The following is a 15459-nucleotide window of genomic DNA, read 5'->3' as shown; positions in this document are numbered from 1 at the left end:
TCTTTCGTTTAGTTAGATCCCATTTGTCAATTCTGGCTTTTGTTGCCATTGCTTTTGGTGTTTTAGACATGAAGTCCTTGCCCATGCCTATGTCCTGAATGGTATTGCCTAGGTTTTCTTCTAGGGTTTTTATGGTTTTAGGTCTCACATTTAAGTCTTTAATCCATCTTGAATTAATTTTTGTATAAGGTGTAAGGAAGGGATCCAGTTTCAGCTTTCTACGTATGGCTAGCCAGTTTTCCCAGCACCATTTATTAAATAGAGAATCCTTTCCCGATTTCTTGTTTTTGTCAGGTTTGTCAAAGATCAGATGGCTGTAGATGTGTGGTGTTATTTCTGAGGCCGCTGTTCTGTTCCATTGGTCTATATCTCTGTTTTGGTACCAGTACCATGCTGTTTTGGTTACTGTAGCCTTGTAGTACAGTTTGAAGTCAGGTAGTGTGATGCTTCCAGCTTTGTTCTTTTTGTTTAGGATTGTCTTGGCACTGCGGGCTCTTTTTTGGTTCCACGTGAACTTTAAAGTAGTTTTTTCCAATTCTATGAAGAAAGTCATTGGTAGCTTGATGGGAATGGCATTAAATCTATAAATTACTTTGGGCAGTATGGCCATTTTCACGATTTTGATTCTTCCTATCCATGAGCATGGAATGTTCTTCCTTTTGATTGTGTCCTCTTTTATTTCATTGAACAGTGGTTTGTAGTTCTCCTTGAAGAGGTCCTTCACATCACTTTTAAGTTGGATTCCTAGGTATTTTATTCTCTTTGTAGCAATTGTAAATGGGAGTTCACTCATGATTTGGCTGTTTGTCTGTTATTGGTGTATAAGAATGCCTGTGATTTTTGCACATTGATTTTGTATCCTGAGACTTTGCTGAAGTTGCTTATCAGGCTAAGGAGGTTTGCGGCTGAGATGATGGGATTTTCTAAATATACAATCATGTCTTCTGCAAACAGGGACAATTTGACTTCCTCTTTTCCTAATTGAAAACCTTTATTTCTTTCTCTTGCCTGATTGCCATGGCCAGAACTTCCAACATTACGTCGAATAGGAGTGGTAAGAGAAGGCATACCTCTCTTGTGCCAGTTTTCAAAGGGAATGCTTCCAGTTTTTGCCCATTCAGTATGATACTGGCTGTGGGTTTGTCATAAATAGCTCTTACTATTTTGAGATACGTTCCATCAATACCTAGTTTATTGAGAGTTTTTAACATGTAGGGCTGTTGAATTTTGTCGAAGGCCTTTTCTGCATCTATTGAGATAATCATGTGATTTTTGTCTTTGGTTCTGTTTATGTGATGGATTATTTTTATTGATTTGCATACGTTGAACCAGCCTTGCATTCCAGGGATGAAACTGACTTGATCTTGGTGGATAAGCTTTTTGATATGCTGCTGGATTTGGTTTGCCAATATTTTATTGAGAATTTTCAAATCGATGTTCATTGGGGTATTGGTCTAAAATTTTCTTTTTTTGCTGTGTCTCTGCCAGGCTTTGGTATCAGGATGATGCTGGTGTCATAAAATGAGTTAGGGAGGATTCCCTCTTTTTCTATTGATTGGAATAGTTTCAGAAGGAATGGTACCAGCTCCTATTTGTACCTCTGGTAGAATTCGGCTGTGAATCCATCTGGTCCTAGACTTCTTTTGGTTGGTAGGCTATTAATTGTTGCCTCAATTTCAGAGCCTGTTATTGGCCTATTCAGTGATTCAACTTCCTGGTTTGGTCTTGGGAGGGCGTATGTGTCGAGGAATTTATCCATTTCTTCTAGATTTTCTAGTTTATTTGCGTAGAGGTGTTTATAGTATTCTCTGATGGTAGTTTGTATTTCTGTGGAATCGGTGGTGATATTCCCTTTATCATTTTTTATTGCATCTATTTGATTCTTCTCTCTTTTCTTCTTTATTAGTCTTGCTAGCATTCTACCAATTTTGTTGATCTTTTCAAAAAATCAACTCCTGGATTCACTGATTTTTTGAAGGGTTTTTTGTGTCTCTATCTCCTTCAGTTCTGCTCTGATCTTAGTTATTTCTTGCCTTCTGCTAGCTTTTGAATGTGTTTGCTCTTGCTTCTCTAGTTCTTTTAATTGTGATGTTAGGGTGTCGATTTTACATCTTTCCTGCTTTCTCTTGTGGGCATTTAGTGCTATAAATTTCCCCCTACGCACTGCTTTAAATGTGTCCCAGAGATTCTGGTATGTTGTGTCTTTGTTCTCATTGGTTTCAAAGAGCATCTTTATTTCTGCCTTCATTTCATTATGTACCCAGTAGTCATTCAGGAGCAAGTTGTTCAGTTTCCATGTAGTTGTGTGGTTTTGAGTGAGTTTCTTAATCCTGAGTTCTAATTTGATTGCACTTTGGTCTGAGAGACAGTCTGTTGTGATTTCTGTTCTTTTACATCTGCTGAGGAGTGCTTTACTTCCAACTATGTGATCAATTTTGAAATAAGTGCGATGTGGTGCTGAGAAGAATGTATATTCTGTTGATTTGGGGTGGAGGGTTCTGTAGATGTCTATTAGATCAGCTTGGTGCAGAGCTGAGATCAAGTCCTGGATACCCTTGTTAACCTTCTGTCTCATTGATCTGTCTAATATTGACAGTGGGATGTTAAAGTCTCCCATTATTGTGTGGGAGTCTAAGTCTCTTTTTAGGTCTCTCAGGACTTGCTTTTTGAATCTGGGTGCTGCTGTATTGGGTGCATATATATTTAGGATAATTAGCTCTTCTTGTTGAATTGATCCCTTACCATTATGTAATGGCCTTCTTTGTCTCTTGATCCTTGTTGGTTTAAAGTCTGTTTTATCAGAGACTAGGATTGCAACCCCTGCTTTTTTTTTTGCTTTCCATTTGCTTGGTAGATCTTCCTCCATCCCTTTATTTTGAGCCTATGTGTGTCTCTGCATGTGAGATGAGTCTCCTGAATACAGCACACTGATGGGTCTTGACTCTTTATCCAATTTGCCAGTCTGTGTCTTTTAATTGGGGAATTTAGCCCATTGACATTTAAGGTTAATATTGTTATGTGTGGATTTGATCCTGTCATTATGACGTTAGCTGGTTATTTTGCCCATTAGTTGATGCAGTTTCTTCTTAGCATCAATGGTCTTTACAATTTGGCATGTTTTTGCAGTGGCTGGTACCAGTTGTTCCTTTCCATGTTTAGTGCTTCCCTCAGGAGCTCTTGTAAGGCAGGCCTGGTGGTGACAAAATTTCTCAGTATTTGCTTGTCTGTAAAGGATTTTATTTCTCCTCCACTTACGAAGCTTAGTTTGTCTGGATATGAAATTCTGGGTTGAAAATTCTTTCCTTTAAGAATGTTGAATATTGGCCCCCACTCTCTTCTGGCTTGTAGGGTTTTTGCTGAGAGATCTGCTGTTAGTCTGATGGGCTTCCCTTTGTGGGTAACCCAACCTTTCTCTCTGGCTGCCCTTAACATTTTTTCCTTCATTTCAACCTTGGTGAATCTGACAGTTATGTGCCTTGGGGTTGCTCTTCTCGAGGAGTATCTTTGTGGTGTTTTCTGAATTTCCTGAATTTGAATGTTGGCCTGCCTTGCTAGTTTGGGAAGTTCTCCTGGATAATATCCTGAAGCGTGTTTTCCAGCTTGGTTCCATTCTCCCTGTCACTTTCAGGTACACCAATCAAATGTAGATTTGGTCTTTTCACACAGTCCCATATTTCTTGGAGGCTTTGTTTGTTTCTTTTTACTCTTTTTTCTCTAAACTTGTCTTTTCACTTCATTTCATTCATTTGATCTTCAGTCACTGATATGCTTTCTTCCAGTTGATCGAATCGGCTACTGAAGCTTGTACATGCATTATGTAGTTCTCATGCCATGGTTTTCAGCTCCATCAGGTCATTTAAGGTCTTCTCTATGCTGTTTATTCTAGTTAGCCATTCGTCTAATCTTTTTTTAAGGTTTTTAGCTTCCTTGTAATGGGTTCAAACATCCTTCTTTAGCTCAGAGACGTGTGTTATTATCAACTTTCTGAAGCCTACTTCTGTCAACTCGTCAAAGTCATTCTCTGTCCTGCTTCGTTCCATTGCTGGCAAGGAGCTGCGATCCTTTGGAGGAGAAGGGGCACTCTGGTTTTTAGAATTTTCAGCTTTTCTGCTCTGGTTTCTCCCCATGTTTGTGGTTTTATCTACCTTTGGTCTTTGATGATGGTGACCTACAGATGGGGTTTTGGTGTGGGTGTCCTTTTTGTTGATGTTGATGCTATTCCTTTCTGTTTGTTAGTTTTCCTTCTAACAGTCAGGTCCCTCAGCTGCAGGTCTGTTGGAGTTTGCTGGAGGTCCACTCCAGACCCTGTTTGCCTGGATTTCACCAGCGGAGGCTGCAGAACAGCAAATATTGCAGAAGAGCAAATATTGCTGCCTGATCTTTCCTCTGAAAGCTTTGTCTCAGAGGGGCACCAGGCTGTATGAGGTGTCAGTCGGCCCCTACTGGGAGGTGTCTCCAAGTTAGGCTACACGGGGGTCAGGGACCCACTTGAGGAGTCAGTCTGTCTGTTCTCAGAGCTCAAACACTGTGCTGGGAGAACCACTGCTCTCTTCAGAGCTGTCAGACAGGGATGTTTAAGTCTGCAGAAGTTTCTTCTGCCTTTTGTTCACCTATGCCCTGTCCCCAGAGATGGAGTCTACAGAGGCAGGCGGGCCTCATTGAGCTGTGGTGGGCTCCACCCAGTTTGAGCTTCCTGCCACTTTGTTTACCTCCTCAAGCCTCAGCTATGGCGGATGCCCCTCCACCAGGCAGGCTTGCCACCTCATAGTTTGATCTCGGACTAGCAGTGAGCAAGGGTTTGTGGGCATGGGACCTGCTGAGCCAGGCATGGGATATAATCTCCTTGTGTGCCGTTTGCTAAGACTGTTGGAAAAGTGCAGTGTTTAGTTGGCAGTGTCCTGATTTTCCTGGTACAATCTGTTATGGCTTCCCTTGGGTCAGAAAGGGAAATCCCCCGACCCCTTGTGCTTCCCGGGTGAGGCGATGCCCCTCCCTGCTTCGGCTCACCCTCCGTGGGCTAAACCCACTTTCTGACCAGTCCCAATGAGACGAACCAGGTGCCTCGGTTAGAAACGCAGAAATCACCCATCTTCTGTGTTGATCACGCTGGGAGCTGCAGACTGGGGCTGTTCGTATCCAGCCATCTTGGAACCCACTTCCTACAGTCACTATTTTTTAATCAAAATTATCCTAACCGATTTACTCAATGCTAATCTTTCCATATTCCAGTATATTTTCCAAGGGTAATTTTCAAACACAGATCTGATCATGTCATTCTACTGCTTCAATGACTCTGGGACTTTTTACATGCTAATCCTTCTGCCTTGATGTATTTTTACATCATCATTTATTCACATTATTCGTCCATTAATATATGTGTATTTATCCAATAGAACCTACCTCAAGAAAATCCTTAGGTGCATAAACAGGTCTGAAAAGGCTTAAATCTAGAATAAGACAGATTATAAACAAAATTTCAGCTAATAATATATGAAGCCTTATTAAATAAACATTAATCATTCTTTCACATGTTATCATACAGATAGATTAATTCAAACATTTCTTGAGAATGCATACACTGCATTAAGTACAGAGAACACTAAAATGAAAAGACAATTTCTGCCCTTAACGTCCTAGATGACATATTCCACAAGAAATTAAGAGCATCCTATTCACAAATTGTAATTACTTATAACTGAATTGGCCAAACAATGTCAATGTAACATAAAGGTTCTATATGAGAATTCTCAATGTACTTAAAATACAAACAATGCATTCTTAGTGAATTCCTCTAGTTGTATTAAACTATTCCCCCTTTTGAACTCAAATAACTATATATAATAACTCTATTATGGTATTTATCTCTTACCTAGTCCCCTACATGTATTTTTAGCAGTGGTAAAGGAAGGGGAGGAGGAAGGGTTATGTACATGTCTGTCTATACAATTATAGGCATCTATCATAGTAAATGAAATATAGTTGTTATTCATTTTATATTTACAAAATTGACTAGATTTTAAATATTAAAATGAACAAAAATAAATTCTTTAAAACATTTTAAAGTCTTCGAACGTATTTTTCACTATTTATCCTATTTTTAACAACCCAATATAATTAAGCTTACACAATATTTACCTTAACTAAAAGACAAGAATCTCAAAAATCCACTGGATAATTTATAATTTTATAAAAATGTTTTAAAAGGCTGCTTTAAAAAAGGATAAATAAGGCCAGGTGCAGTGGCTCACACCTGTAATCCCAGCACTTTGGGAGGCTCTGGTGGGAGGATGGGAGGATTACTTGAGGCCAGGAGTTCAACAGAAAGAGCCAGGGCAACATAGCAAAACCCCATCTCTACAAAAAATAAAAAAATTAGCCAGGCATGGTGGTGTGTGCCTGTAGTCTTAGCTACTCAGGAGGCTGAGGTGAAAGGACCCTCTGAGCCCAGGAGCTTGAGGTTAAAGTGAGCTGTGATCATGCTACTGTACCCCAGCACGGGTAATAGAGCAAGAACCTGTCTCTAAAAACACAAACAAACAAAAAGCTGCTCCTGATATCTGTATTTATTAGTTGCATGTGGTGTCTGGGAGTTTGAGTTGGCCAGTCTAATTCTGGTTTTCCAGATGATAGAAAATTAATGAGAAGGAAAATTGCAATCTTCCCCAAAGAATTGTTAATTATGTTATTTTGGATCCACAGTTAAGAAGGCAATTATTTTTCCACTACTACACTCAGAAAAAATTGTTCACATACCTGGTTCATCAGTTCCCATTTCATTCCATTTATTAAGAAGTTCTTTCTGTTCTCCAGCTGGCCTCTGGAAAAGGTAATTTTGAAACTGGTTTCATTTCATTTTTTGAAGTCTAGCAATACAACTAAAAACAAGAATCAATAACTTATTTAAAAGCTAAATAAACGACCATAACAGTATAATTTCATTAAACATGTTGAATTTGGGGGGTAACTGCATTTAAATTATTATTTAACTATTATGTTATATCTAGTCTCAATGGCTTAGTTAGAACATGGTGCTAATGAGTCCAGTAAAAGAAGGTAAGTGATCTGTATTGGCCAGTAAATTTCACAAAGAAAAACTGCTCCTCGGCCACATACTACATCTCTCATCCCCATCCAGCAGTCTCAGAAAAGGATCACAAGGGGGACTGGCCAAGAGAGTGTGACTAAGAGTCAGTAGCATCATCTTCCTATAAGAAAGGCAGTATATTATACAATACTACATATTTAGACAGTTTTTAATATAAATATATCCCTTTTTAAACACCATCCTTCTGGTGCCTTCAGTAATTTTTCCCTGGGTATTATCCAAAGTATACCCACTACATCCTGTCCAACAACAGGGAATAAATAGCAGGTAGGGAGAATGAAGTAAAGGGAAACTGACTCTCTCCTACTTCTGAGTAGCTACAAAGAATACAGAACATCCCTCAAGTATTTTTTCTTTTCTTTCTCATCTTTTCTCCTCAATGCCCAGAGTAACATAAATGTTGAGTATTAGATCTAAATAGAATTCCAGTTCTACAAAGAGATGACAAATTATCCTTTTTGTTTCCTATGTTAATACCGAAAGATGGTACTGTATTACCTATTACAAGATCACAGTATGCCTGAACTCTGTGATTCAAGGAATATGGCTATTGTGCTAATTAGCCAAAAAGTAAGGAGACTAAAGGTAATTAAAATCTTTAAAGCATATTCCTAATCTTTACAGCCAAATGTCTAACTCATCTATACTACAGATTCATATTTCTATCTATTTGCAAAGATACAGGTTTGTTATAATAATTATTATAGCACACAAAATAGAAATCTATATAGAATATACCCACATAATTGGCCTTTTACAGATTTTTGTTTCAAACCAAGGTGATATACTAGTAAAAATAAATAAATAGGCCAGGCACAGTGGCTCACATCTCTAATCCCAGCACTTTGGGAGGTCAAGGTGGGCAGATCATGATGTCAGGAAATCGAGACCCTCCTGACTAACACAGTGAAACCCCGTCTCTATCAAAAATACAAAAAAATTAGCTGGACCTGGTAGCGGGTGCCTGTAGTCCCAGCTACTTGGGAGGCTGAGGCAGGAGAATTGCTTGAACCCAGGAGGCGGAGGTTGCAGTGAGCCGAGATCGCGCCACTGCACTCCAGCCTGGGTGACAGAGCAAGACTCTGTCTCTAAATAAATAAATAAACAAATAAATAAATGTGCCTAACAGTTATATAACTTCATGATACTTTCTAGTATTTGATTCACAATGAAATACTTAAACAGAAAAATGTTTAAAAGTACCTTTCGTGCCAGCGGGATACTTAGTTCAGTGCACATACTATTTAAACTCTTCAAAATTCTTTTTTCCCAACTTCCCTGAAACATAAAAAACAATCAATTATCTTTTCCAGGAACAATACTAAAACTAATAAAAAAATTAAAGATATTACAAATTATATAGAAACGGTAAGGCTGGTTGAGATTGGTTATCCTTATTTATTAGTCCACTCAACAAATACTGACTACTGCCTACTATATGCCAGATACTATCCTTTGTGCTATGAATTAAGCAGTGAATAACAGAAAGCCTCAGTCCTCAAGTAACTGATATTTTAGTTGAGGATGGGAATAAGGACAGATTTTTTAAAATGTCAAGAAGTCATATGGTAATAAACATTATATGGAAAATATCAGATAAAAAGATAAGTTAAATTTAAGCATTTTATAAATGTTTAATACTTAGGAATCTCATTAATGACCTAGTAAAAGGTAAAAATGTACAGAAATTATTACATTGTAATTTTTCCAAAAATGAAATTTTACCCCTAAATACATCAGCATGTATATTCTTAGAATAAGGACATTTTCCAACGTATCACAATATCATTATCATACCTAAGAAAATTAATATTTCATGATGTCATACTTAGTCTATATATAGTCAAATTTTCCAGTTGTCTCCAAAATATCTTTTATAGTTTTTAAAATCTGGGATCCATTCAAAATTCATGCATTACATTTCATTGGTTGTTATGTCTCTGCCTTTCAGAGCAGTTTAATCCAGAATCTCTCTATTCTTCTTCTTTTTTTTTTTTTTTTTATGATACTGACTTTCTTGAAAGGTCCAGACCAGTTGTCTCTTAGAATGTGTCACAATCTGGATTTGTCTCACTATTTTTCATAGTATTGATTACCTTCTTCATTATCTCTTCTATTTCTTATAACATGGAAATTAAGTTTTAATAGTCCTAGGTTTGATCACACATAAATACCATATTTTAATATAATATTCTTTTCAATGACAAGCTAAAATGCCATAATAATGTTTTTTGTCTTTTTACTAAATGTGCCTACAGACCACTTCTGGCTCACTGAAACCAAAATAAAATAATACCAAAGTCCCAAAATTCAGACCTAACAAGGAAACAAGGAGAGAACTGTATATTACTCATAAAGAACAATTAATACTCAATAATCAATTAATGAAAGTGGAATAATAACAACAGTTCCCTTATATGGCTGTTACAAAGATTAAAGATGTTAATACATGTAAACTGACTCAAACAGTGGCATAATGTGATAACTATCATTCAATAAGTGATGGCTTTTACTACAGCTATCATTATTCATAGCTTCTTCAACACACACATTCAAATACATTACTCTTTATCTGAAATTTGCTCTCCAAGCTCAACTCCCACCTCCAACATTCTTATTCTTGTCTAAATAAATCTTATTCACCTTTTAGGTATCAGCTTAAATATCCCTTCCTCCATTAAAACTTTTCTCACCTGGTCCCCAACCAAGATAGCATTAGGTGACTTTGCTTATGGGCTTTCATAACACCCTGTCCTCCACCTATCATGGTACAAATCACACTGTGTCTAGCACATAATAGATGCTCAATAATTAAACATATTTCTACCCTAAGTAATGTTGCAAGTATTTTTAAAAATTTTAATGCAATGGCCCAAGCAGTGAATGAACAGAAAAAATTCTTCTGAAGAATAAATATCAAGCTATGTGAAATGTATAAAGTTCGGTTTACTACATTTATAGAAATAGATTTTCAAGAATAAAAGCATACTCAATACGTTACATGAAATAGCTCCCAAATTAACTCTATTTATTGGCTTATTTTAATTCTCTCCTTAACTATAAATAATTCTCTTAGATCCAAGACTTATTTGGTACCTCTTATTTGGGTACATTGTTAATGAGCAAACATTAATTATAATGATACAACCTACCTTCCACATTCAATATCTTTACACCCACCTTATTTAGATAAATCTCATTCACCCTTCTGATGTCAGATTAAGTATCATTTCCTCTAACAATCCTTCTGTTACCTGCTGCCTCCCACCCCAAATGGTGGAGGAAACAGGTAAGAAAAAGCTTATTAAAAAATACTTCTAATAAAATGATCACAATAAAATAAAATTTGCATACATATTAAAAATCCAATCCCTGGATTTTTATTTATCCTATTATAAGGAACCAAATTGCTAGCTATTAAATTATGGTTACAAATATTCTCATTTTCAATCACTCATGCAAACAGCTCTAGAATTGATAAAAAGGCATTAACTCTCAGACATAAAAACAAAATTAAAGTTATTAAATACAATAGACATTAATGTGCAACTCATAATATACAAAGTTGGCACTTGAATAACATAGGCTTGAACTGTGTGGGTTTACTTATATTTAAATTTTTTCCAATAAATATATTGGAAAAAATTCTGGAGATCAGCAACAATTCCAAAAAACCTCACAGACAAACCATATAGCCTAGACATACTGAAAATTTTAAGAAAAGTTGGGTTTGTTCTGAATGCATAAAATATATGTAGATACTAGTAGTCTATTTTATCATTTCCTACCATAAAGTATACACAAAACTATTATAAAAAGTTAAGTTTTATTAAAAACGTATATATACTTTCAGACTATACATGGTACCACTTGAAGTTGAGAGAAATATAAACAAACATAAAGCTTCAGTATTAAATCACAACTGCATAAAATTAACTGTAGCACATACTATATTACTGTAACAATTTTGTAGCCACCTCCTCTTGCTATTGAATTCACAGTGAATTCAAGTGCTGTGAGTATCTGCTTGAAACCCTGAGTGATGCTAATCATCTCCATGTGAGCAGTTCCACAGGCCTGTAAATTGTGTATTGCAGTAAAAAGTGATCTCTCACAGTCTCACATATTTTTATTGTGTTGAGCACAATATTGTCCCTGAATAATACCATGGGACCCATACAAAAAGCCACTAGTGATGCTAGAAATGCTCCCAAGAAGAAAAGTCATGACATTGCAAGAAAACAGTGAATTGCTTGATATGTACGGAAGATTGAGGTCTGCAGGTGCAGTTGCCCATCACTTCAAGAGAAATGAATCCAGCATAAGGACCATTGTAAAAAAAGAAAAGGAAACTCATGAAGCCATTGCTGTAGCTACACCACCAGAGGTGAAAATCTTGCATTTTTTTTTGCAAAATACTCTTTTATCTAGTATTGAAAATACAGCTTTTATGTGGGTGCAGGGTTACTAAAAGGCATACCTATAGACTCCAAATATGATTTGAGAAAAAGTGAAGTCATTACATGACAATTTAAAGCAAAAGAAAGGTAAAGGATCTAAAGCTGGAGGATTTAATCCCAGCCAAGGATGGTTTGACAATTTTCAAAATCAGTTTGGCTTAAAAATGTCAAGATAACAAGAGAAGCAGCTTCTGCTGACCAAGAGGCAGAAGATGAGTTCCCGATGCCATTAAAATCATTGAGGAAAAATGATATCTGGCTGAACGGGTTTTTAATGCAGAAGAGAGTGCCTTATTCTAGGGGGGAAAAATTGCCACATAGGACTTTTATTAGTAAGTAAGAGAAGCAAGTACCAGGATTTAAGGCAAGAAGAAATAGGCTAATTCTACCATTTTTTGTAAATGCAATTGGGTTTAGGAACAGGACTGGCCTTATCTGTAAAGCTGCTAACCCCTGAGCCTTGAAGGGAAAAGATAAACACCAATTGCCAGGCTTTTGGTTTTAAAACAAGAAGGCCTGGACAACAAGAACCCTTTTTCTGGATTGGTTCAATTTATGCTTTGTCCCTGATGTCAGGAAGTACCTTGTCAGTAAAGGACTGTTTTTAAAGCTGTTTTGATATTGGACAATGCCCTTCGCCTCGCAGAACACCACGAGTTCAACACAGAAGATATCAAATTGGTCTACTTACCCTCAAACACAATGTCTCTAATTCAGCCTCTGGGTCTGGGTCATACGGACCTTTAAGGCTCATTATATACAGCACCCTATGGAAAAGATTTGCCAGTGCTATGGAAGAGAAACCCAATACAGAGATCATCATGAAAGTCTGGAAGACTTATACCATTGAAGACACCATTGTTGTTATGGAAAAAGCTGTGAAAGTCATCAAGCCCAAAGCAGTAAATTCCTGCTGGAGAAAACTGTTTCCAGATGTTATACAGACTTCACAGGATTTACAAGACGGTCAATCAAGGAAATAATGAAAGAGACTGTAGATATGACCAAAAAAGGTTGGGAGTGAAGGGTTGCAAGATACAGATTTTAGAGAAATTCAACAGCTAATAGACACCACACCAGAGGAATTTAATTAAAAACAACTTGACGGAGATGAATGCTTCCAGACCACTGTCAGATAATGAGGAAGAACACGTAGAAGAAGTGGTGCCAAAAAACAAATTGACATTTAGACAGTCTGGCAGAAGAGTTCTGATTATTCAAGACTGCTTTTGACTTCAGTGTCCATATCATAGTAGGGTCCATTTTGCAACATGGACCCTTGAAACTAAAGCAAACAGTGAAAGAGGACTGGAACCATATAGAAATAGTTTTAGAAAAATGAAAAAGTAAAAATGTCAGATGGGAGTTACAATGTATTTCTGTAAAATTACACCAAGTGTGCCTGCCTCTCCTGTACCTCCTCCTGTACCTCCTCCTGTACCACCTCCTCCTGTACCACCTCCTCTACCACCTCCTCTACCTCTTTTGCCTCTGCCAGGCAAGACAGCAAGACCAACCCTTCCTCTTCCTCCTCCTCCTCAGCCTACTCAACGTGAAGATGATTTATGATCATTTATGATGAAGATATTTATGATGATCTACTCCCACTTAATAAATAGTAAATATATTTTTCTTACTTATGATTTTCTTCATAACATTTTCCTTTCTCTCACATTCTTTATTGTAAGAATATAGTATATTATATATAACATATAAAATATGTGTTAATCCACTTAATGTTATCAGTGAGGTTTCTGGTCAACAGTAGGCTATTAGTAGTTAAGTTTTGGGGGAGTCAAAAGTTATATGTGAATTTTTGACTGCATGAAGGGTCAGCACCCCTAAACCCCACATTGTTTAAGGGTCAGCTGTACTATATAAATTTTCAAGACTGCAATACACGATTTTAAAACAGCATAAAACTTACTAAAAATTCAAACATGAAAGCCATTCAAAATAGAAAGATAACTTTTGGAATGACACCTAGACAAGATGTTGAATATTTTGTTAAATTATCCTTTAAATAATTATTTTGGCAAAAACAGCTCACTCACATATTTTCTGTAAAGTGATGAATTACAGTTCTCCAAATAGATACCCCATTGTACCAAGAATTTCAATTTACCAACTCTAAATTTAACATTAGATGTAATATATACAGAAAACAGTCAAGAGAAAAAGTTACACAGAAAAGAAATTAGACATCATAAGAAAGTATTCTGAATGGAAAGAGTTGATGAAACACAACTATATGATTTACATGTGTTTACATGTGTTATTTTACTTGATGAAACACAACTATGTGATTTACATGTGTTTATGTATGTTATTTTACTAACCTATAAGATGTGTATCATTACTATCATTTTACAAATGAGGAAACTTAAAAAATAACACATGAAAGCACAATGAGAAAGACTATTACGAATGTAAGAAGTGCTGATTAAAACTTATTTGAGTACCATTTTTTTCTGAGCTATACAATTAAAGCAGGAACTTAGAAATGACCCGAAACAGAGAAATACTATGACTAAGCATTGAGGAAAGAAAAAGAGTATGTCCAATTCAGAAAAGTGGGGTTTTTTAATAACTAGAACAGGGGGAAATGAGGTATATTATCTGAGTTTTTAAATGATGAAAATACATTGATCTAGCAAATATTTATTAGCCACCTATTAAATACATGCCACTAAAGATGAATAAAACAGCATTCCTGTCACTAAGAAACACATCACTTTTGTGGTGGAAGTCAGGAGAATAAGACAGATATACAAATAATATGGGACAGAGATAGTTTGCAAAAAGTTCATAAGATCTGTATCAGTCCATATGCCATAAACTACAGAAAAAACATGAAAGAATGAGCAAACAGAAAACCTAGATATGGCTAAACTTGAACATTGTCAATTGAACATATACCACTTCCTTGAAAATCCTAAAAATAAGGAAAGAAAAGTGACCCCAGTTGCTGGCCATGTCTATCCTCTGTCCCATATCTATAACACTATGTTAAGGTGGAGAGGTCTTTTCCAAGGTATCTCTTGCAAGAACTTCAGTCAGATGGTAAGTGAAGTCATTTCCATTGAAATCTTGGATGGTCAAAGGAGTCAGTTCCATAGTTATCAGAAACAGGAATAGAATTTCCTGACAATGAGGGGAAATCCAAGATGAAGAAGCAAGCAGCTGCTTTCAAGCTGGCCATCCTTTAGGTTTCCTCAAGAACTCTAATCTTAATTAAATGGTATCCATTCATTCCTTTGTTCACTCGCTGACTCACTAATATATTAATATACTGAATGCTGTCTATGTGCCAATCACAAAACGAGGACCAGTGAGTAAATGTAGTAAGGAGCAGATGACCATTTAATATGAAAAAGACACTTTGCAACAAGTTGAAATATTTACCTCAAATATAACCTAACTCAGTGAAATTATGAGCTCCTTGTTTCCAGAAGTCCTGGAGCAAAAGGAGATGAGAAGTGAACACTTGCCAGAGTTGGACTGGATAAACTTGAGGTCCACTCTAGCTCCAGTTTTATAGACACAGTTTTTCTCAGGTCCTATTCATGGAGGTGGATAATTAGGCCCTAAGTCTTAGAAGAAATGCCAAAAAAAAATCATGATTATGCCTGTGCTATTATATAATAATTTCAATGTACATTTAGCACCCCAAAATAAATAAATAGATGGTTTCTACCCAAAAGACTTACAAAATAAATTCAAAGCTTTCATGTTATTCAAAAGGAAAATGAATGGTTTTTAACATTTAAAATGTTCAGATAGGAAGACATCTACCTTTTACCCAAACCTATATCCTCTCTAAATGAAATTATTGTTGCCTTCAAGTAAATTTCCCTAATAATTGGAATTTATGGTATTGACTCAAAGGATTTT

The 15459-nt window shown here is 36.4% G+C and overlaps 1 protein-coding gene across 17 annotated transcripts in view; it reads right to left on the bottom strand.

Moving 5' to 3' along the window:
* The window catches only part of TBC1D19 (TBC1 domain family member 19), a 211270-nt gene that overhangs the window by 146275 nt on the left and 49536 nt on the right, over positions 1–15459 (bottom strand). For all 17 annotated transcript variants that reach the window (XR_008524383.2, XR_008524384.2, XR_010139637.1 and 14 more), the window contains 3 exons: positions 8309–8383; positions 6754–6817; positions 5401–5447 (listed from right to left, as the gene is read on the bottom strand). Coding sequence is in view for 14 of the 17 variants with exons in the window: in XM_054553803.2 (XP_054409778.2) it covers positions 5401–5447; positions 6754–6817; positions 8309–8383 (186 nt within the window). In the remaining 3 variants the exon portion in view is untranslated. The remainder of the gene's footprint in view (positions 1–5400; positions 5448–6753; positions 6818–8308; positions 8384–15459) is intronic.

Source organism: Pongo abelii, chromosome 3 (genome assembly GCF_028885655.2).
Source record: "Pongo abelii isolate AG06213 chromosome 3, NHGRI_mPonAbe1-v2.0_pri, whole genome shotgun sequence".
NCBI classification, from domain to species: domain Eukaryota; kingdom Metazoa; phylum Chordata; class Mammalia; order Primates; family Hominidae; genus Pongo; species Pongo abelii.
This window is presented reverse-complemented; position numbering and strand designations above follow the sequence as displayed.